Below are 25191 nucleotides of genomic sequence, written 5' to 3' on the forward strand. Positions count from 1 at the left end.
ACCACTCTTAAGTGATTTCAGTACCTTTTTATGTACACTCATGTAAGCATTTCGAATGTTTCGAATTTTTAATTTTGTTGTTGTTGTTGTTGTTGTTGTCTTCAGTCCTGAGACTGGTTTGATGCAGCTCTCCATGCTACTCTGTCCTGTGCAAGCTTCTTCATCTCCCAGTACCTACTGCAACCTACATCCTTCTGAATCTGCTTAGTGTATTCATCTCTTGGTCTCCCTCTACGATTTTTACCCTCCACGCTGCCCTCCAATGCTAAATTGGTGATCCCTTGATGCCTCAGGACATGTCCTACCAACCGATCCCTTCTTCTAGTCAAGTTGTGCCACAAACTTCTCTCCTCCCCAATCCTATTCAATACCTCCTCATTAATTACGTGATCTATCCACCTTATCTTCAGCATTCTTCTGTAGCACCACATTTCGAAAGCTTCTATTCTCTTCTTGTCCAAACTAGTTATAGTCCATGTTTCACTTCCATACAAATACTTTCAGAAACGACTTCCTGACACTTAAATCTATATTCGATGTTAACAAATTTCTCTTCTTCAGAAACGCTTTCCTTGCCATTGTCAGTCTACATTTTATATCCTCTCTACTTCGACCATCATCAGTTAATGACTTCCTAAATAGCAAAACTCCTTTACTACTTTAATTGTCTCATTTCCTAATCTAATTCCCTCAGCATCACCCTATTTAATTTGACTACATTACATTATCCTCGTTTTGCTTTTGTTGATGTTCATCTTATATCCTCCTTTCAAGACACTGTCCATTCCGTTCAACTGCTCTTCCAGGTCCTTTGCCGTCTCTGACAGAATTACAATGTCATCGGCGAACCTCGAAGTTTTTACTTCTTCTCCATGAATTTTAATACCTACTCCGAATTTTTCTTTTGTTTCCTTTACTGCTTGCTCAGTATACAGATTGAATAACATCGGGGAGAAGCTACAACCCTGTCTCACTCCTTTCCCAACCACTGCTTCCCTTTCATGCCTCTCTACTCTTATAAGTGCCATCTGGTTTCTGTACAAATTGTAAATAGCGTTTCGCTCCCTGTATGTTACCCCTGCCACCTTCAGAATTTGAAAGAGAGTATTCCAGTCAACATTGTCAAAAGCTTTTTCCAAGTCTACAAATGCTAGAAACGTAGGTTTGCCTTTTCTTAATCTTTCTTCTAAGATAAGTCGTAAGGTCAGTATTGCCTCACGTGTTCCAACATTTCTACGGAATCCAAACTGATCCTCCCCGAGGTCCGCATCTACCAGTTTTTCCATTCGTCTGTAAAGAATTCGCTTTAGTATTTTGCAGCTGTAACTTATTAAACTGATAGTTCGGTAATTTTCACATCTGACAGCACCTGCTTTCTTTGGGATTGGAATTATTATATTCTTCTTGAAGTCTGAGGGTATTTCTCCTGTCTCGTACATCTTGCTCACCAGATGGTAGAGTTTTGTCAGGACTGGTTGTCCCAAGGCCGTCAGTAGTTCTAATGGAATGTTGTCTACTCAGGGGGCCTTGTTTCGACTCAGGTCTTTCAGTGCTCTGTCAAACTCTTCACGCAGTATCTTATCTCCCATTTCGTCTTCATCTACATCCTCTTCCATTTCCATAATATTGTTCTCAAGTACATCGCCCTTGTATAAACCCTCTATATACTCCTTCCACCTTTCTCCCTTCCCTTCTTTGCTTAGAACTGGGTTGCCATCTGAGTTCTTCATATTCATACAAGTGGTTCTCTTCTCTCACACATGCAACTACAAAGCAACTGCAGTTCGCCATTAGCAGTGGCGATACTGTGTGAACCCGGCTTAATGCTTTGCTCAAGTGGCGCCAGGCTGCTGCAGCCTCCACTGCCCTCTTCCTGTCCCGCCTGACCCCTCAGGCCCCATCACCAGTGCGCTTGGAGGGCCAGGGAGGAGCGTAGCGTGGCAGGAGCTCTGTTTGGTCAGGCCTGGTTTACTGCAACACTAAAGAGGAACACAAGGCGTATGGAACTATGTGTGTGTGTGAGGGGCGGGGGGTGCGTTTGTGAGTGAGTGAAGCCGCTATTATCTATTTCTAGAGTCTTTAACTTGCTAGTATTTATTTGAAATTTCACAGTACACAAAATTTCAGTACACAGCACTCTGTTTGCAGGAAATAAGTACAAACCTGTTCAGCTATTTCATAGATGTATCCGAGATGTCAGGTCTGTCATCCAGATCAGCACGCTCCTCTCATTAGTTACTACTATGGTACGTTGTCGCACAGATGACAAAACCGTAATTATCGAAATAGATGACAGAGGGACAGCAAAACAATTAAAATAACTCAAAAGAGGAAAGGCCGCTGGACCTGATGGAATACCAGTTCGATTTTACGCAGAGTACGTGAATGAACTTGCCCCCCTTTTTGCGGCGGTGTACCGTAGGTCTCTAGACGAGCGTAGCGTTCCAAAAGGTTGGAAAAGGGTACAGGTCATTCCCGTTTTCAAGAAAGGACGTCTAACAGATGTGCAGAACTATAGACCTATATCTCTAACGTCGATCAGTTGTAGAATTTTGAAACACGTATTATGTTCGAGTAAAATGACTTTTCTGGAGACTAGAAATCTACTCTGTAGGAAACAGCATGGGTTTCAAAAAAGATGATCGTGTGAAACCCAGCTCGCGCTAATCGTCCACGAGACTCAGAGGGCCATAGACACGGGTTCCCAGGTAGATGCAGTGTTTCTTGACTTCCGCATGGCGTTTGATACAGTTCTCCACAGTGGTTTAATAAACAAAGTAAGAGCATATGGACAATAAGACCAATCGTGTGATTGCATTGAAGAATTCCTAGAGAGCAGAACGCCACATGTCATTCTCAGTGGAGAGAAGTCTTCCGAAGCAAGAGTGACTTCAGGTGTGCCGCAGGGGAGTGTCGTAGGACCGTTGCTATTCACAGTATATATAAATGACCTTTTGGACAACAGCGGAAGTTCACTGAGGCTTTTTGCGGATGATGCTGTAGTATATCGACAGGTTGTAACAACGGAAAATTGTACTGAAATGCAGGAGGATCTGCAACGAATTGATGCATGGTGCAGGGAATGGCAATTGAATCTCAATGTAGACAGGTGTAATGTGCTGCGAATACATAGAAAGAAAGATCGTTTATCTTTTAGCTACAACATAGCAAGTCAGCAACTGGAAGCAGTTAATTTCATAAATTATCTGGGAGTAGGCATTAAGTTTGATTTAAAATTGAATGACCATATAAAATTAATCGTCGGTAAAGTAGATGGCAGACTGATATTCATTGAAAGAATCCTAAGGGAATGCAGTCTGAAAACAAAGTAAGTAGGTTACAGTAATCTTGTTCGCCCACTGATTGAATACTGCTCACCGGTGTGGGATCCGTACCGGATAAGGTTGATAAAAGAGATAGAGAAGATCCAACGGAGGGCAGCGCGCTTCGTTACAGTATTATTTAGTGATCGCGATAGCGTTACGGAGATGATACATAAACTCCAGTGGAATACCCTGCAAGAGAGACGCTCAGTAGCTCGGTACGGGCTTTTGTTGAAGTTTCGAGAACATACCTTCACCGAGGAGTCAAGCAGTATATTGCTCCCTCCTACGTATATCTCGCGAAGAGACTATGAGGATAAAATCAGAGAGATTAGAGCCCATACAGAGGCATACCGAAATCTTTCTTTCCACGAACAATACGAGCCTGATACCCTCCGCCACACACCGTCAGGTGGCTTGTGGAGTATGGATGTAGATGTAGATGTAGATGAAGATCGGCAAAGATGTTTCTTCTCCTGCTTTTATCTATTAATGCATAAGATACTGTCATTACTATATTCCCTTATTTACTGACAAAGAAGGCTGTTGTTGGCCGTAAAAGAAATTTTCTGGTAATACAAGAAAAATTTTAATTTGGGTGCAGTTTTTTATAGTCTCCAATGACAGATAATTGTAATCCAAATAGTAGCATTCTAAGGTCTCAGCATGGCCAAAACTTCATAGGTGACATTAAATGCAGCTTTCGCTAGAGACCCATTCATTGATGCTAAATATTATGATTAAGGATTACAGCAATATTAAGGTCTTGCAAATGATAGGATTTTTATTGTTATGTGAAACAAAATTCGCCTACAAAAATAACATTTTTATGAGCCAATAATATATTTACTGAATTGCACTTCTGGAATGCCTACATTTTTGCATCCTTCCAAAGTTACTTTATTATTTCATGATACCTCAAATTTGAACAAGATAAAATTTTTAGTAAAATATAAATATGAAATGGTAAGACAGTCCAGTAAAAATGTATGACTTTAACTGAACCTGTTGATGGAAAATTCTGTCACAGTCAGCCTATAAAATAAGCTTGCTATGAAATGTATTTGCATTACCAATGTCTCAATTGTACCAGTCTGTTTATATTTCCACTTTCTCTTGACTATCCCTAGCGTTCTTTAGAAATCTTTATGTAGAACTCTTTCAGTTTTTACCAATGGACTCTAACACACATTAAAGTAGTACTGGTAACAGTTCATTTTTGAAAGTTTATAGCGAGTTTGATTTGACTCTTTGATGAAAATTTCATTGACACATTGAATATAAAATATTTTTCAAAGTAGTTCACTAAGTTTATCACATCATCAATGATAAAAAATAGTACTTGATTATTATTTTACAAAAATTTTCTGTCTTCTAATTTCTAAGTCTGGCTTTACTTTTTAGCAGCATGTACTATATTGCAATGGACTAAAGACTATACAAATGTAAGAGATATATTTCACTGTGTAATTTAGAAAAATAAAAAGGTTTCACTTCCAGCGATATAGTTATATTTTGTAAGAAAGTAACAAATTATTTGGTTCTTCTAGCTAGTTCGGAACCTAAGGACATCGAATTTACTGTCACCACTCTGAACTGTGCCCATGGTGCAGAGAAAAAGGTACCTAGCAAAGAAGTTTCATTTTTTCCACCATCACTCAGTGTGAAAAAAGAAGTAAGTAAATAAGACAGCAGTTGCATGTGGGAAATGCCTTCTCTTCTGTGTGGCCCCTCTCCAGTGCTGTGTCTGAAATTTCTTCTTCTCTCAAAACCTGCTAAGAGTAACACAAAACTATGCTTCCTTCTCTGTGGACTTCCTTCTCTTGTAGCTGAGGTAAAAGTTCTTCTCTTCTCTTAATCATCCTTTCTCTAATTAATTTACCTGAAATAGAGGTTACTAATTTTTAGGGTACTCATACATATTGTCCTATTCCGTATTTGGCTTTCATATTGTGTATTATATACATTTCAGTTATTATATCGTTTATTATAAATGTAATCAAAAAATTTTGTCAAAAATATTGTCTGCATGCTTTAATTTGTGTGTTTTAATGTTTGCTCCTTTTATGGCTTTAGGTGTGACTTTTTTTCCTCTATTAGTTGTTGAAATCCTGCAATGTTAACTTCTCTCTAATGTTACACATAACTTTCAAATGCTCAGACTTAGCATAAATAAGTATAACACAGCTCTGAATTAACAATGGTGATGGTCTTTGCAGCATTTATAATATCATCATTATTACTTAAGTTAATCTGTGCTGTCAGTTGTTGAATTTCAAAAAGCGATGGCCCTTCTACAGCACCGCGCAAAAGACCATGAATCCCTATTCCAAAAGCATACAGTTAACTACTGAGATAGCTAATGGTGGTGTGTGTTAACTATTCAGGCTTCAGATGAACAAAATTATTTATCAATAATGTTTTAAAAATAAATATTTACTTTTAGCCATGAAAACAGACACATTTGATGTGACTCTGATGTATTGCCTGCAAAGCTTTTCCAAACTGAATGGACAATTTTGCAGTATTTTTCGGAACTTGAATTTTATTAGTTTGTTCTGATTTACAGTGTCCTCTTATTTCACAACTGTATTTTAGTTGATGAAAGGCTGCTGCAATTGCTCATAAATTCTTTATTTGCGTCATGATCTGTTTTTGCATCATGTCCAGGCCATGTCCAAGTGAATGTCAAACTGCCATTGTTAATGTATCATGTAATGGATATCAAATTTTTATATTTACTCATGTATAGTATAAGTAATATGTCAAATTATTAAGAAAGTAAGAACTTGATACATTTAAAAGTGATATTCCAGGTGACATAGAAGGGAAAATGAGTGTGTAATGATAGCAAAGAAACTGTACATTTCGATAGTATTACCATGCTTTAGCTTTAAAAGAAGTTACATTCTGACATGTTCGAAACTTTAAATTTTTACTAATGAAGAGCAAAAAGTATTTTCTTTAGTTTAATAAAATTCTAAAACAGTTACAGTGAATGGTATGTCCATATCGAGTATATCTGAATGAACAGATACACACACGGCGATGATGGCCAATGATTCCTTCGGTACAGATGCACACCAAGCTCCATCTATTGTAGGGATCAGTAAGATGCCATGAAAAATGAGGCTACTGAGCTTGCGGCAGTACATCAGTACTGTGTGGTATAAGCTGAGAATATGGGTCTGACAGTAGCCATGCTAGGGTAGTCCATGCGGTTGTGGTGACCACTGTGTCTGGGTGGCGTAGTGGTCAGTACATCTGTCTAGTAAGCAGGAGACCCGGCTTCGAACCCTCCTCTAGCACCAATTTTCAAATCGCCTCATTGATATAAATCAGTGCCCACTAGCAGCTAGTCTCTTTAATTCCTACGTGTCTTCGTTTACTGAAATGTTTCTACAGTCCACGATCAGTGTATGTCATCCTGGTTCCTGCTTCAGTCAAGAGTAATTCTGTAAATGTGACGCTAGAAGTATTTCGACTCATTGGCGTTCCCTTCAGCGGGTGATTTCTCCATAGATATTAGCTTCAATAAAAATAAGTTTCACTTTGCATAGGGGTACCTCTTCCCCCTACCATAAACTGTTCCCAACACATGGTAGCATGCCACGAATGTAGCGCTGTTGGCAGCAGCACAACAGTATCCTCAAAATCGAAGACTTGCAGGGAGCACGGCAATTTGTAGCAAACAAGAAATGCTGGTACGTAAGATTCGGCATGTCCAGCACGATCGAATACCGGTCTCCTCTTACACTGGAGGTCACCCACACGCAGACAGTGGACGCACAAACACACAGTTTGTCACATCTCTGGAATATGCGTCTATGGCCAGTACAGCGTCATTCGAATCTCATAGAGTGTCAGTAGGGCTGTTGTCAATCATTTTCATGTCGATTCATGGTGTAATGGCCGAGGCCCAAGAGAAAGAGAGGCCGCGGTATCTACGTCACAAAGATAGTCCTGAACTCGCTCGTTCAGCTCAGCATTTCTAAACCTGTTAACTCGCAGCTGGGAGTGTAAGTACTAACTAGAATTGCATCTTCCACTGGAATCTGCTATTATGAAATCTTAATGATTAACAGTAGTACAGCAAAAAGATCTATACTCGATACAAATGGTATAACGGCTTGTTTATAGCATTTAGTCTCTTCTGCTTAAAAGTAATCATTACATGCGGGAAGTAGTGCCTTACGCAACTGATAATCATTTTAGCATGATTTTATTTTTTTGTACGCCAGAACAGCCGTAACAGATTGTAAGAAGGCCCATGGACTTCCCATCATTATAGGACTCATAACAATAAGATTCCATAACAGCGGATTCCAGTACAAGATTCAGTTTTGGTTTGTACGGACACGACTAGTTACGAGTTAACAGGCGTAGAAACGTAGTTTCTCTGCTGGGAATAGCGAGCGCATGACTACCTTCGTGACGTACGCGCCGAGGCCTGTCTTTCTCGGAGGCCTCGGTAATGGCAATGTGACGCCATAGAGTGCAGAGCTCACACTAAAAGCAGTATCTATTACGCCGCATTACGTTTTCTACTAGTTAACTGTATAACGGTAAATTATAAGGCACCGCCTGCTTTATAAGAAATAAGTATTTAACCATTCTAATTGAAAACTCAACATAATTATAAATCAGTCCTAGATGACGTATGAAAGTGAGACAATACGAAGGCGTCATAACAGTTAAAACGCCGGAACAATGCCTTCTGACATGTCCCAAAGAAACATCTAAAAACATAGGAGAGAGAAGCATTAGGAGACAAAACTAGGTGCTGTATCGCCTTTTCCTCTGCTGTTAGTTTTCCTTTACAACCCGGGAATAACGAAACCGCTACAATTTTCACTTCTTTAGCAGTGACTGTTTCACTAAAGAAGCACTATTTAGTAAAAATTTCCAAGGTTACCCTACTTTTTCTTATTTATACGGAATCTTAGTTTTTATTACAGAATCAGATCGACATATCCTTAGCTGACACTACACTGCGATGACAAAAGTCGTGGGATAGTGATACGCACATATACAGGTAGCGGTAGTATCGCGTGCACAAAGTATAAAAGGGCAGTCCATTAGCGGAGCTGCTGTGTGTACTCAGGTCGTGTGAGGACCTCCCGTCTGATAGACCGTTCGCCGGGTGCAAGTCTTTCGATTTGACGCCATTTCGGCGACTTGCGCGTCGATGGGAATGAAATGATGATGGTTATGACAACACGAAAGGAAATTAGAACAATTACACAAACAGAATTCGAAGTACTGTCTTACAGAATAGAAAAAATGGCCGGAATTTGCGGTATCCCACAGCTACAGGTCTGGAGATGACCTAACGCCACAGTGGCGGATGAGTGACGGCATCCCCGCCAGAGATGGATGGTCTGCTTCAACTTATCTTTGAACCCTTGCTTACTCAGAACTTTCAGTACATACCATGCCTCCATCTTGTTTGAATCAGTTTCTAGATGCTCCTATGTCCCAGTACAAAAGATGTCTTGTAAATGAATAGAGCATTATGATTGTATTTTGTACAGATCACCATACTGCATTAACAATTAAACTTGGCAAAGTGGACTACAAATCGTCAAATACGGAATACAGAAAGACTCTTACTCAATTACACTGCTCACCCACTGTAGACAGGAGCTTGAATATTAGAGCGCGAAACAGATCTCCAACCCAGCAATATATCACTACGAACCATGTCAATGTAGTAAATATACAATTCGTAACCTGTGCCATGCAAAATCAGCCCTTTTACATCATTCATACATATACTGCGAAGGCAAACAGCACGGTATACATTCCTCACAACACTAGATATTTCCCTGTCAGGTAGGCGGTCTTCCACCCCTTACAGGTGACCAGAGGGCCCTCAGCAGACTGAAGTCACTCTCAGAACTGTTCTACAAATTCGGGCTCTTTCCCCCTCAGCACAAACGTGTTACTGTTTCTGTTCTGGACCTCCTTGCTTGCTTGCTTGCTTTCTCTACACCCCTCTCCAGACTGTGGGATTGAAGATTGCATGTATTTTTCCATGGTTTGCCATAATATTATACCATTTGCGTGGTACTTCTCGATATCAAGCATACAGCAGTATCCTACCAATCACTCATGCAACAAATTCCGAAGATATAGACTGGAAATTATTTCACTACAAACCCAAAACTTTATCTAGGTGGGGCATGCTGTAAACCACTGACTACCTAGAAACTTGTCACATCTGTAAAGACATTTACGCGGAAACTCGAAAAAAAGTGCAGAAAACTGATATTTCCACTTGCAAATACCGATGTTGGTGATGTAGCAGATTCCAAATCATCCCTATAATTTACAAGGTCAACTAAGGTATTTCTCATGTCTAGAGAACTGGCAAACGTGTCTTCCACATGCTAGATGCACAATCGATCTTCTTTCAAATAAATAAAGGCGCAAAATGTGCAGAAGTTGTCAACCGAACAATTTACATGGGAGGGAATAACAGTCCAGCACAAACACATCCCCATATTCAATCTTCTCAAATTTCCACGCGGTCACGAAAGCTATCCAACACATACTAAGTAATAGTTCGCTATTCAGTTATCTAGAGGACACCACAGTTAAGTCGTCTTCATTCGCACACCTCAATAGGCCTCTCCATTCGGACAACTCCTACCATTAAAAGGAAACGTGCGCCGTCCTCACACAGGTCGCTGGAGCTGTATGCCAAGCATAGCATGCACAGGTAGAATCATCATCCTAAGAAATCGGTCACAAATATATTTTATCCTTGTACTTACAACTAAATGTTGCAATCGTGGTCCCAGTTGTACGACATTCGACAATGAGGGAAGTGTCAGAAATACACCCAGTTGATGGCTGTGGATCTGGAAATAGAAATATCAGTACCATTTTTATGACTTGACATACTCTTTCCTTTGCTATCAAAGTACTCTGTGTCAAATCCGTACCTTCGTTACAAATGGACATAGTCATTTCCTTTGCACATGTCGGAACACATACACATACATCATAAGCCTGAAGCGCAAGGCGAATGTATCACACACACCATACTACTAAGTATAATACTTCGTCAATAACTGATCACTGGTGATACGAAATAATACTGAACGAAAATCAACGATAAGCTCTTCTTGCGAGAGCTATCACAATGTCTTAGAAAGAGAGGTTTAATCGTCTTACAAACCACCAAAGTTTAAAAAACATGATCCCAACAACTACTGTATATTAGGGTCGCAAGTGATATGTAGTTAGTTAGTTAGTTAGTTCGTTACATGTTACATAGACCATTTTAACAATTCTTTTATCGAAATGGTGTGGAACAAGTCAGTTTGCAGGATATGAATCATTAGGGTTAACATTAATTAACACATTATTATTTTTAGTCCCACTCATGTAACAACACTTTTTTTCTCTTGGCTACCAGTAGAAATTTTTCAATAGAATAGAAGGAGCTGTCCAAGAGAAGAGATTTTAAATTACATTTATAAATTGCTTCCCTATCTGTCAAACATTTTATGTCATTGCTTTAAGCATCAAATATCTTTGTTCCTGTATATTTAAGTCCTCTCTTATCCCTGACAGCTTGAACAATGGGTAATAAAGGTCATTTGATCTCTAGTGCTCCAGTGTTATAGATATGTATATCACTGTTCTTCCCAAATTGTGATTGATTAAAAATTCGTTAGGGCAGTATGTATTTAGATAGTACAGTAAAATGCCTGCCTTATTGAAGAGCTACCTGCATGAATGACGTCCCTGGGTCAACACCACATATTATTCTTATTGTTTAGTTTCGTGCAATCAATACTTCCAAAATGATGAGTTATCCCAGAAAATTATTCTGTGTGACATTATTAGTGGAAATATGCAAAATGCGTCAGGAGACTAATACCTTTGTTTCCTAGATTGGCAATTATAGGAAGAGCAAAACTAGTTGAACTTAAGAAACTTCCTGGCAGATTAAAGCTGTGTGCCCGACCGAGACTCGAACTCGGGACCTTTGCCTTTCGCAGGCAAGTGTTCTGCCATCTGAGCTACCGAAGCACGACTCACGCCCGGTACTCACAGCTTTACTTCTGCCAGTATCTTGTCTCCTACCTTCCAAACTTTACAGAAGCTCTCCTGCGAACCTAGCAAAACTAGCACTCCTGAAAGAAAGGATATTGCGGAGACATGGCTTAGCCACAGCCTGGGGGATGTTTCCAGAATGAGATTTTCACTCTGCAGCGGAGTGTGTGCTGATATGAAACTTGCTGGAAATTTAAAACTGTGTGCCCGACCGAGACTCGAACTCGGGACCTTTGCCTTTCGCGGGCAAGTGCTCTACCATCGCCCGCGGAAGGCAAAGGTCCCGAGTTCGAGTCTCGGTCGGGCACACAGTTTTAATCTGCCAGGAAGTTTCATATCAGCGCACACTCGGCTGCAGAGTGAAAGTCTCATTCTGGAAACATCCCCCAGGCTGTGGCTAAGCCATGTCTCCGCAATATCCTTTCTTTCAGGAGTGCTAGTTTTGCATGGTTCGCAGGAGAGATTCTGTAAAGTTAGGAAGGTAGGAGGCAAGATACTGGCAGAAGTAAAGCTGTGAGTACCGGGCGTGAGTCGTGCTTCGGTAGCTCAGATGGCAGTCTGCCTTCGGCAGTGACACAGTGCGGACCGTGTTGCCTACCGGCCACGCTGTGGTGCGCGCGCATGTTTGTTTACGCCGGAGCAGCTTCGCGTGTGCGGTGTCTAGAACGATATGGCTCACTCGTACAGAACAACGACTTTGAAGTTCAATTTTGCGAACGACTATACACGACCAAAGGCACACGAGATTGAACGTTTCTTAAGAGAAGAAGTAAAAATCGATCCACAGGAAATCGTGGGAATCATTTTATCGATCGTTTCAAGCGTCGTCTATGTCAAGCTTGTTGACGAGGCTGCTTGAGAAAGACTTCTACAACGATCACCGAACGGGTATCTTTTCTGTCATGCCGACGGGAATGTTGGTGTGGTTACAGTCGATCACGCGGGAATGGGGATCCGCACTATATGAGTCTTCGAACTTCCGTTTGAGGTCCCGTCTGAACTTGTTATGGACGCCTTTCGACCATACGGTATACACTTCTATCCCATGTGGCCGAAAAATGGACGAGTTTTACCAGGTACCCCGTTCTAAATGGGGTGAGACAAATACGGATGGAACTGTGAAAGCACGTCCCCTCTTATTTTGTACATAGGAGGTTGGCGAGCGATTATAATCTATGATGGGCACCCTCGCACTTGCTCGGGGTGCGGGAAAGAAGGTCATGTCCGCTCGGAATGCCTCCAGCGACGTTTAGTGCAAACTCCACGGGATGACGTTCAGGCACCACAACAGATGACTGTCTTACCGTTGACCTTTGTGGAAGCCCTGAGAGGCGACGTGAGGGAGATTTCCGATGGGCACCAGCAGCTGCCCCCTATAGAGAACATGGACACCAACGGATGTAACTCCGACCACCAGTTCTACCACAACAGACACAGGACACCACACAAGAGGTGCAGCTGACGGCCGCTCCAGGCTCATCCGTGGTGGCTGCCAGTGCTTCCACCGAGAGCGTGATAGGCCAGGACCAAGACGGAGGATACGCAACCCAAACAGCCGATGCGGAAGCAAGGCAACGGAAACAGCGTTCGCCGAAGAGAAGAAAGAAGCGTCGACTGACTTCTGCTGACGATAGCCATAGTCCCGAGGGGACAGTGGACGACAAGGACAGTATCGACCTGAGACCAGTGGATTCAACAGATACCGAGATGACGGTGCAGGAATTACACAGCGACGATAACTTGAATTCTCCTTCTGGTGGCCGGAAGGCAGAAGTGGAGATGACAACTGCCCAACATCAGAGCGGCGACAACGTTGCCTCCCATCCTTCGACCAGTTCAGGAAATATGCTGGTGGACTGGGCGCAAGAAATGGACCAACAGGAACAGAATGAAGACACGAACGCGACGATTGAGGATAGCCCTGGCCAGAGGCCGGGAGGGGTCGGGAAATGTTGAACAACTTGGTGAGTTGAGGAGCGCCGGGGGTGCAGACAGACGCTTAATGACACCGCCCTACAACTGATGAACACACGCCAGGCGTACCGCATTGCCACAATAAACATTAATGGCACTCGGGCACCGCTTAAAATTCAAATGCTGAAAGATATGTTACGCGCTGCGGACGTGGATATTGTACTCCTACAAGAAGTGCGTTTCACATCGCCACCAGAGTTCTACGGCTACGAGGCACATTATTTAGTGCACGATGAAAGTGGATGCGGTGTGGCGATTCTGACCAGGGAACTACATTGTTATTTCAAGGTCAGTTCGTCAAGGTTGCCCCCTTTCGATATTTTTGTATGCAATGGCTTTGGAAGCCTGTCTATATGGTCTCCGAAGACGGTTGGAGGGAGTGCCGCTGCCACAACTGACCTTTCATTGCCGCGCTTATGCTGACGATGTGATGCTGGTGGCACGGACAGGCGAAGAAGTACGTACGGCGTTGGCAGGAAGCATGCTTAAACTACAAAAATCACGCTGCATGAATGTCGGTCGAGGATTACAACCGAGGGAGGAAGGCCCGCTCATGTTAGTTAAGATCATAAAATGTCTAGGTATTACGTTCCACACGGATGTGCAGCGGACATCAGCGGATAACTACCGACGCATATTGAAGCTGATGCGGACACTGGTGCTGTTACAGAAATTAAGAGCGTTGGATATGATTCAGAGGGTGACCTATGTTAACGTATACCTAGCACCGCGACTCACTCACGTAGCGCATGTCCCGCCTTTAACGCGCACAATGGCATCACGGATACAAGCAACTTTCGGAACCTACGTGAGTGTGGGACACATGTTTAAGATCCAACACACAACGCTTACGCTACCACCTGGAGAGGGTGGACTTGGTCTAGTGAACGTATATGAAAAGGCACGGGCGTTATTCGTCAGTACGGTTTTCCGACAGTGGTGCGGTCAATTTCGCAATATCTCGGGTGCGTTGGCCGACGTACTAGCGCCCACTTCCATGCTGCCGCCAATGTGGGCCATATTTCACCGAAGCTGTCACATTTCAAGTCTTTATTTTTTTTTTTGGAGCTTAGCTATGTCAGAGATTCCTTCCCAACAACACGACTACCGACGACGCGAGATGTATACCAACTCTTACTGCGCCGGTGCGTCAGGAATACCCTGGAAAAGAAGTACCCAGACAAGAACTGGCGACAGACATGGCGCGTTATACGGAACGTTTACCCTCCCAACGTCGGTACGCTCAAGATGGTATGTGGTGGTAAATAGGAATTTCGCAACGAATCAACGGCGGCACGCGATTCATTTGGGAGACACTCCACTATGTTTAGGCTGCGCAACAGTGGACACTGATGAACATCGTTTAGCATGTAGTATGGCGGCTCCAGTGTGGCACTTGACACAACAGATATTAGCGTTCCTGTTACGCTCCGCCCCTCACACAATTTCTTCAGACACACATTTTTCCCCCAAGAATCTTATTTTCCGGTCCAAAAAACCAATGCAGTGACATGGGTACGGGGAATGGTGGTGGGCTACGTGTATAACGAATCGGAAAAGGACAAAATGGATTTTTGGCATTTTCTCCTGGATGTACACACGAAGCTGCAACAGCATAAGAAATATAGGCAAGACTTCGCTAATTACTTGCGACTTACATTTACCGACCCGCCGGCCAGATGGGGTGTGACGGGTGAGAGATGAGATAGACGAAGAAGCCGAGATAGACATCGATCACACTTACGGACCCTTAGTTAATTTCGAGAAGACGACCCAGTTTTACACCAACGTCTGGAGAACGAGTCGATAGATGACTCTCTTGCTCTATCGAACGTCGGGTCGTGAGCAGGTGTCGCCTCCGACACTAGTTTCATTTCATTGCTGCAGGAGCATGTTTCTTTTGTATTTGTACTATCCGCAATGCCTTCATGTCTTTCATTTGGGCATTTTCAGTTTTATTCATTTCCTTAATTAATTAATTTTCTAATTAGACACTATTTGTCAACATATGGACATTGTAGACACTATTTATGCGGTAGTACAAGAAAATATATGTCAGCAAAGGTGGTAAGACTGACATATAAAAAAAGATGGTAGAGCACTTGTCCGCGAAAGGCAAAGGTCCCGAGTTCGAATCTCGGTCGGGCACACAGTTTTAATCTGCCAGGAAGTTTCATACCAGCGCACACTCCGCTGCACAATGAAAATCTCATTCTAGTTGTACTTAATTGTTTGAGAAGCTCAGTAATTTGCCTCTTCCAGTTTAAGTGTTCGTCAATATGTGCAGCTAAAATTTTGGAGCATTATAGCCTGCTTAGCAAAAACTCCTGCTCATGTATTACATACATTGTTGGTACACAACTGAATGCAATGTGTTTTTTTTTTTCAAAATTTAGGGATAGTCCATTTTCAGAGAACCACTTAATAATGCTTTCGAAAATATCATTTACTAAACCTTATGTTACTTCCTCTCTAATAGCATTATTATAACACTAGTATCGCCTGCAACAAGTACCAAGTTTTCTTGTTGAATGTTAAGCAGAAGTTCATTGACATATGTAAGGAATAGGAGTAGCCCCAAAATTGAACACGCTGGGACTCCCTTCGTAATTTTACTCCTGTTACTAAAATGTTCTATCTCTCCAACGTTCTCTAAATTATTCAGTACAACTGTTTGCATTCTGTTTCAAGTACCACTCAAACCAGCTGTGCATAAAGCCATTAATGTCATAGAATTTGATTTTTCTAAGAGTGTATCATGATCTACAAAATCGAAGGCCACAGAGAGATCACAGAAAATACAAACTGGCGATATATTATTACTTACGTCTTGTACTGTTTGATGAGTGGGGAGTATAAATAGCATTCTGAGTAGAGCAACCTCTGAAGTTCAAACTTTGATAAGCTAAGTAAATAGTTTCCACTGAAGCAACTATTCTTGAATACATTACATTTTCGAGTATTTTGGAAAAATCAGCAAGCAACTTCCGATGTAATAACATTCGGTCAGTTCCGGTCTGATCTTGTAACCTCCCCCACACACATCGACCTTAATGACAGTGAAAAATTATACCGCATGCACCTAATGGAAATTTGGGAAAAGCAATCGTCACCGAAGTTAATTTGTCGGTAAAGAGGGGGGAAAGGGTTACATCTAAGTAAAAGGAAAAATGCAAATGAAATTGGTGGAAATTAACTTTGAAAAGGGATAAAGTTAATAAAGAAAGTAAATGAAATTAAGTGGCGTTAATTAGATGTTTGAGATTTGGGGAAAATTACGGTCGCCAGCCCTATGGACAACTACTATAATAACTGAAAATGAAAGATTAATGCACACATAATTAGCACTAAAGGCATGGCAACTGAAGGTTGACACGTGTGGTGTGAAAACTGAATGTTTGTCAGAAGTAATAAATTTCGCCACACTCTGACTTAATTTAGCAAAAGAATTAATAAAACCGGGAAATTGAAAGTTAATTTACTGACTGAAATTAATAGTGAACTTTTTTTCTGAACCACAACGAAATTAAATAAAATAAGGTTAGTCTCCGACTACCTCAACAATCATCTCAAAAGGTACTTGAATCTACGCAATTTAAAAATAAGAGATTTAACTTTGAATGTGAATTAAATGATTTTGTACAATTAACAATAGTAAAATTTTGTACATACCAAGCTGAGCTGCAGTCACAGGTAAGCTAAAATATGGTAACAAAACTCGCACTCTTAATTTGTGCTTGTGTAATCTAAATATTGTAGCCAGCCAGGTATGAATACCTTAACTGAACTTTGAAATTAAAGCAGTGAAATCGAATGACATTACTTTAGTGCTGGCGTTTGAATTTCAACGACACTCGAGTTCATTTCGAAAAGTTAGGGACCCTGCTTGGTAATGCACTTGGGATAATGAGCAACAAAGGTTCATACTAAGTTGCTGAAATTTTGTGATGCAACAATTTTAAAAGCTGAGGTCTGCCATTCAGTTCTAAAACTTTACATGCTTTTAGTCTTCCTTGTTGGTTGATTGAAGGTTTGAAGTCGTCGATCGAGGAGGTGGCGACAGTCACTCATTGTCGGCCGTCACTGTTGCAGAAGCTGGATGTTGACGCGCCTTCTTCTCGACACCAGGCGAAAACAGGGTCTTGATATGCGCCAGCTAATGCTTCCCGTCCGCGACACCGTGTCAGAAACTATCATAGCAAGTCGAGCGCAATTACATGCTGCCAAACCCTGAAAGCGCGGCAACTCGCGGGAGCGTCACACAGCTCACCTGCTCCACCGCCCTACTCCAGCCAGACTCCGCTCTGCCCGCGCTCCACGCGGCAGAGTTAACACTACCAAAGATCATAAACACTTTGGTTCTCCACACGACCTATCGATGTAATCGTTCGATAGCATAGTTTTCCCTAGGCCAGACCCAGTGTAACAACACAAATAATATTTGCAAAAATAACCAATTATACATCAACATAAATGCATATATATAAAACAATTACAATATATAAAGACACAGAAATGTTATATCTTCAGGTAAGAAAATAAGGAAAAAAATTTATAGTACAATAGATGGAAATAGGAGGATGTGCATTTCCGGCGTTACAATCTTCCTATGCGGCTTCTTGCGTTATCCGTGGCTGGTGTCGTAATTTTATTCAGCTGCTCATAGCTAATTATTTGCGGCACAACAACGTTACACTCCACAAGAAAAAGTTACAAGACGTCAGGCAGTACGCCGAGCACGCTATCCACTCGAGTAGCGCCAGGTGATACTGTCCAGCGGTGTGACCACGTCTCATTCAGGCAGTCTCGTACACAACTGTGGAAATGCGGTGATGCGCTATCTTGTTGAAAAATGACATCCACGCCATCAGTTTCAAGTTGTCGAATAAGCCACAACTGCAGTGTTCTTTCAGTGTAGAAAAATGGTTCAGATGGCTCTGAGCACTATGGGACTTAAACTTCTGAGGTCATACTGACCATGAGGTCAGGTAGAACTTAGAACTAATTAAACCTAACTAACCTAAGGACACCACACACGTTCATGCCCGAGGCAGGATTCGAACCTGCGACCGTAGCGGTCGCTCGGCTCCAGACTGTAGTGTCTAGAACCGCATGGCCACTCTGGCTGGCTTTTCAGTGTAGACCGAGGGTCTGTAGACTGACTTATTGGAGACAAAGAACAGTTTAACTTTCTTGGAATCCCGAACGTGTTCAACAGCTGCGTGTTAAGTCTCTGTCCGCAATATCCTTGTGTTGTGCAGACTGACGTTTCCCAAAAAATGAAAAGTTGCTTTGTCACTGAAGATCAATTTTCTTACGAAGTCATGATTTTCGAGACGATTCTCTGTATCAGCGAAGAACTGCAGACTTCGCAGTTTGTCGCCATGCCTTATGGCCCGCAGGAGCTGCTATTTGTACGGCTGCACTCTTAATCGCTTACGAAGGATTTTCCACACTCTTGGCTGAGGGATGATAAATTCTACACTAGCCCGATAGGCATACTTTGTGAAACATCGCAGCATCGCGTACCTCACACAGTCCAATGTCTGTTGTGACACACAGAGTCCGCCCACGCGTTTTTCATTGCAGAAACAACACTCCTCCTCGACTTTCTTGTACCACTTTACTATGCTGTTGTAAATTGGTCAAGTCATGTGAGACTCCTTACGGAAAGCTCTTTGACTCTCACTGCCGACCGGAAGCAGGCAAATTCGAGCACGCGAAACGCCGTCTCTGTCTAGTTTTGGGCAATACCCTCTCGACGATTTACTAAACTAATGTGAAGGCAACATATTCAAAAAAAAAATCTTTCAGTTCGTCTTTCGCGTATTGTAACATATTTTGCGTTATGTTTACTCTGTTGCGTACACCGATTTTTTGAAATCTTCAAAAAAATGGCTCTGAGCACTATGGGACTTAACATCTGGGGTCATCAGTCCCCCAGAACTTAGAACTGCTTAAACCTAACTAACCTAAGGACATCACACACATCCATGCCCGAGGCAGCATTCGAACCTGTGACCGTAGCGGTCGCGCGGCTCCATACTGTAGCGCCTAGAACCGCTCGGCCACATCGGCCGGCTTTTGAAATGTTTCGTAGGCTTTACAACTGCCCTCGACGTGTGCGGTCTTCTAGCTAAAGAGCAAGTTACGGAATTCGGGTAGCAGGAAATGTGGACCCTTCCGCGACGTTTCTGAGTTCCGCAGTTGGTGTCGGCCCTATGAAAATAGTGGAGCAATTACATATGAGATGTCCAGAGATGTCGTTTCAGTGCCCCTATTCCAGTATTAACGCATTTTTACTACACACATACGAGGACATGCAGTTCCCAAAGTGCTCCCATTTATCTAAAAGTGTATGCGATGTTTCTGTTTCACTTAATTTTGCATTGCAACAAAAATATGTGTTGGTAAAAAGAGACTCTTTGTATGACACGCTAGTCGCCGAAGTGGTGTCAACTAAAAAGACTTGCAGTACGGAACCGAATCCCGAAGGGGATGTCCCGGCTAATAAATGCCATGCGATCATTTCATTTCTTTGTTTGCATTTTTGTGGTTGACAGGATGACTGATGACAGATGAATTGTTCACTGTATGAACAATAAAGTACAACTTGTAGCTCAGCAGTAAAAAAAGAATTTTTTGGTGCTGCCGCAGATGTCTCAAGATGTCCTACACCATAACAAAGGAATAGAGAAGGTGTTGTCTAAGTGATTTATTTGTTATTTATGGATGCTGTTGTAAAATGTGTAGAGTGCCTATGTTTTGCAGCTGCACGCGTGAGATGTAACAGTAGTAATGCCGTGTCGACAGGGAGAGGCGATCCCGCCGGCGCGCAAGCAGAACGGCAGCACTGGGGCGGCGGCCAGCAGCGCGGTGGCAGCGGTCGGGGGCGGCGGCGGGGGCGGCGCGCTGACGCTCGGCCTGGGCCTCGGCCGGTTCGCCAGCCTGCGGCGCGGCGGCCGCGCGGGCAGGGACCGCAGGGGCGGCTCGCTCTACGGCAGCGTCCGCGGGGGTGGAGGGGGCGGACTCCACAAGAGGGCGGCGGCGGGGGCGGGGGCGGAGGCGGCGGCGGCGGCGGCGGCGGCTCCCGTCCGCAAGGCCAACAAGGCGCGCAGCAAGCTCTGCGAGATCATCTAGTGGCCGCGCGGCTCGGCACGGTCAGTACACGGCGGGCAGCACACTTGCTATTAGCGTGCTGGAAATTGTGTAGCTGAAGGTGGAGGAGGAAGAAAGAAAAGACCCGCCAGGATGGCCGAGAGCGCTAACGCGCTGCTTCCTGGACTCGGGGAGGAGCGTCGGTCCCGGATCGAATACGGCCAGTGATTTAACGACGACGGACGGTGTGCCGGCCAGCCTGGACGTGGTTTTTAGGCGGTTTTCCACATCCTACTAGGTGAATATCGGGCTGGTCCCCACGTCCCGCCTCCGTTACACGACGCACAGACATTTGACACACATTCACACTATTTCACGATCTACACTCGACGCAGACAGCACGGGTACACTAATTCCGTCCTGGGGGGTACGGGGTGGCGGCAGGAAGAGCATCCGGCCACCCCTTAAACATTAACATGACAAATCCGGTTAACCATGGCAGACCCTGCGACAAGACGCATGCGGTAGCGATAGCGATAGAGGAAGAAAGGAAAGGAAAGAAACTAATGATGTCAGCAGGGAGCACGCATGATATGGACGCGGACCGCACATAGGAGGCACTAGGTGGCAGTGTTGGTCAGTTCGGGAGCGAACCACGATATCCGCGCAATTGCGAAAATACTGTGTGCGGGTGGCACACTGGTTAATGCCAATGCCTACTAAGCAGAAGATCTTGGGTTCGAATCCTGATCCGGCACACGTTTTCACTCCTCGCCACTGATTCCGCGTAAAGTCCCGATGCAAATGATATCGTTACTTCCTTCTCTGTTCCTTCCTCCCCCCCCCTCCTCCACCTTCAATTACATAATATGTATAACACCTGCTAATTCCGCGTAGTGAGTGTTCATCGGACATGACCAAAAGAACAGACACCACACATTCATATAAATGTATATTATTATTTTGCGACTGACAGTGGAGATGCGTTTGTGTAGAAGTCCGCAAGTGATGATCGAAGGAATTGCTGTGTCAAACATCTTCGGATACCAGTCACTATTGTGACACACGTCAGTCAGGGGTCCTGAAGATAGTGTAATCTAGCACCGAAACTGATTGATCAAATAAAATAACAACCGGAAATTTAGGTGGCTGAAAGGTGTTCTTATTCGACATTCTATACTGAGCAACTGACGCCCCGCAACCGTCTCTATAAAGACGGACATAACAGTGAGCTGTACCAGTAGCTACTCCTCCTACTCATAGCGCCACGTGTGCCCGTCTACTGTATGTGACTTAAAAACTGAAAACAGTTTTCTTTATAACAATAATTCTACATCCAAATCCATACTGTGGAAATCACTGTGAAGAACATGGCAGAGGCTACTTCCCGTTGTACCAGTTATTAATGTTCGTCAACGTTCCATTGCAGATTAGTCAAGTAGATGTAGCTGTAGACTTGCATCATAAGAGAAAGAAAAGTAGGATATAGACGTTACATGCGTATGTGGGAGGGAGTAATATAGAACGTTATGTAGGCAATTGGTGGCGCTCTTGTTCATTCTTTCGGCCGTAGAATATTTTTGTTCACGTTTGTCATTCGCTTGCCGGTGTCGACGCAGCTCGCACTACAGTGGAGGGAGGGGGTGAGCGAGGACACGCCGTCCAGGTAGTCTGTGACGCAGCGAAAAGGTAGTCTCCAGGTAAACTGGGTGCAAATTTCATAGATTTCGGGTCTGGTGCAGGTTTCACTTGGTATAGTCCTCATATATGCGGAAGGGGTGAGATGGAGGAGAGGGAGGCGGGAGGGGGCAGGAGGTGTTCGAACTCCGCCCAGTCTAGTTACTGGCCTGGTCAAGTTTTCAACACAGACGTTGACACCACTATATTTCATTCAGACCCACTAAACGACAGTAGATAGTTGATCAAACAGCCATGTTGGCGAAGCATATCAGCGCTGAAGCATAAACTTCAACACACTGTATCACCCAGACCACCAAGTCAAGTTTTCAATGAAGCTGTAAGCCTAAAATAAACCTACTCAACACAGATGATGATACCAGTAGATTTCATTCAAACTCCGCCCCCTCTAGCCACTGGCCTGGTCAAGTTTTCAACATAAACGTTGATACCACTAGATTTCACCCAGACCCACTAAACGACAGTAGATAGTTGATCAAACAGCCATGTTGGCGAAGCACATCAGCACTGAAGCATAAACTTCAACACACTGCGTCACCCAGACCACCACAAGAACAACAGGAAATCTCAGTTTTAAATGTATTTACACTCTTAACTCGTTGTAACATCTACAAAACAGTTACATCATGACATCTGCCTCATCAAGAACTACACTACTCTCCCCATCGCAGCAAAAGCGACTTCACTTTTTCGTAGATTCGACTACTTTCGAAATTACGTTAGCGGAATGACAATTAGTCTCTCTGCCATATCATCTAGCATTTTAACACTAAATCTCAGTGACATCTTCAATATCAGCAATAGATTTTTTTGTTATTTCATCTGAATAAAGTGTTGAATAGAACTGAAATAAGAGTTTTTGATGTAATTCACACGTCAAACGTGGTACCTTGATATTTAATTACTATTATACAGTATCCATTATTTTTAGTAAACTTTTTGCGTCTTTTGTGTTAAATGTGTCAAGGCTTTTACTAAGCCTCCTCCCCACCCCCCTTTAGATTCCGTGCCCACTGGTGGCAGCAACCGCCCTTCCTCTCCCAATAACGTACTAACCATTTGGAACAGTCATGGACTGCGCGGCTGGTCCCGGCGGAGGTTCGAGTCCTCCCTCGGGCATGGGTGTGTGTGTTTGTCCTTAGGATAATTTAGGTTAAGTAGTGTGTAAGCTTAGGGACTGATGACCATAGCAGTTAAGTCCCATAAGATTTCACATACATTTGAACTATTTGGAAAACATATGTTCCCTCCACCTCTCTGAAATCTGTTAGTCTTTGCATAAAACAAATTCTGGCGACATAATGAAATTTACTATCTCTTTGTTGCAGAGAACACTGCATAGCTCCAGTGCTGCTCCCAAAGGATAGAGAAGTAAGGCTGATACAAACTAGAGAGGAAGTAGATTTCCAGACTGCTTCACGACAAAAAAAGGACAGCCAGTTACCTACATCGTTCGTTCTACGATATTTGAGGGCTGTCCGGAAGACTTACAAGAATCGAGAGAGTACTGAATTTCTAAGAATCTAGTCTGAAAAACTGGGTAGCTGAAGCATAAATCAGTATACGTAGGTCTTAGGAACTTTTAATGTGATATACTCACTGCACTGTCTCATGAAATGGCCTATCCCTTGTTATCTTTATAAGCTGTCAATTTATCGTTCCTTTTGTAATATAGTTTCTCGGTGATATTTGTGATAAGCAATAAAAACTAAAGCGAGAGTAATTTTTAGAAGTCGATCTTTCAAGTCAGATAATTATGAGAACATGTGAGTTTAAATCCGATTTTCGTAAATATAAAGATAATTTGTAATGACCATCAGTATTAACAATGTACCGTAGTTTGTAAGAAAATAAATTTGAGAAAACTTTTACTTTCCACTGTTTTACCCAATCTTTGAATTCACAACCTGATTCCAGAAGCTACAGCTACATACATATTTCCATGAACAATTGTGATGTGTGTGGCAGATTAGCACGGAAATAAGAAGCAGAAGACGATATGAGAGGTTGAAAGAACACGAATACCCTCCTCAGACATTAGTGGGGAGGTTTACATAATAGAAAGCTTGGAAAACAGGATAGAGGTAGCGGAAGAACTGAAACAGTAGGTCAGTTGTCACGCGTCGCTCCTGGGTACTGCCAGGAAAAGCTGAAGTCTCAGGTTCGAGTCCCCATCTGGCACAAGAGTAAATATGCAATCTGTAACAGGTAACAAGTTATGCATAATACAGGTCATTAACAGAAGCACATCTAAAGACAGTAATGCAAATCTTCATCAGGCCGCAGATAATTGACGAGCTATATCAGTACTCTACAGTAATGCTCAAAGTTTAGAAACACAGATACTAATTTTAACCACACATTAATATTAATTACAATTCGTGCTTTATATAGACCACATACCTGGTTATTGAAATTTTAAGTTTAATTATAATTGTGCTGTTTGTTTATATTCAGCTAAACGTTTTTCTCTCAGTAATCAGCTTTACAATGTTTCTTACTATTTACATTGATATCCAAGACCCATATGTCCTCACGCTTCAATAAAAATTTATCTTTGATCTGTAAAGGCAAATATGTGGTATCTGCATCTAAGTTTCCAAGAATTTTGTTGAAACGAGAATGTTTCAACATTTGTATAGGACTGTACTTTAAAACTTTACAAAACGTTCATGTAATCCCAAAGACTCATGAACACTGTTTACGAAAATATGTCACGGTCGAAATGAAACAGCTATTCATAGGTTAAGCCTTCAGCTTTATTTCTGAAGAAACGGGAGTACTTGCTCCAAAAACAATAATATTTTCCTTGTATTCAGCTGTTCCAAGCGAGACATGTCACATGTATCAACCACACTGATGAGCAGAAATATTACGAGCATTTGATTAATATCGTGATGTCCCATCTTCGGAATGCAGCGCAGCAGTAGATTCGTCAGGTTTTTTGTAGGTTTCCGGTGGTTTGTTGAACCAGACGTCCACGCACAGGTCGAATAGTTCCCGTAAACCACGATCAGGCTGTCTGCGG

General features: G+C 42.7%; 1 protein-coding gene and 1 long non-coding RNA gene across 2 annotated transcripts in view; both read left to right on the plus strand.

The window, feature by feature from the left end:
* LOC126355632 (cGMP-specific 3',5'-cyclic phosphodiesterase) overlaps positions 1-20369 on the plus strand; it is a gene marked incomplete at its 3' end in the record, with an annotated part of 1336169 nt that extends 1315800 nt beyond the window's left edge. Inside the window, exons 24-25 of the mRNA XM_050005998.1 lie at positions 4874-4998; positions 20181-20369. Coding sequence (XP_049861955.1) covers positions 4874-4998; positions 20181-20369 — 314 coding nt within the window. The remainder of the gene's footprint in view (positions 1-4873; positions 4999-20180) is intronic.
* A 70-nt stretch (positions 20370-20439) lies between these two features.
* LOC126355030 (uncharacterized) lies at positions 20440-24049 on the plus strand. Its single transcript, XR_007565431.1, has 2 exons — positions 20440-20527; positions 23492-24049. It is a non-coding gene; the product is annotated as an uncharacterized LOC126355030 (long non-coding RNA).
* The last annotated feature ends 1142 nt before the right edge of the window (positions 24050-25191 follow it).

This window comes from Schistocerca gregaria, chromosome 3 (genome assembly GCF_023897955.1).
Source record: "Schistocerca gregaria isolate iqSchGreg1 chromosome 3, iqSchGreg1.2, whole genome shotgun sequence".
NCBI lineage: Eukaryota > Metazoa > Arthropoda > Insecta > Orthoptera > Acrididae > Schistocerca > Schistocerca gregaria.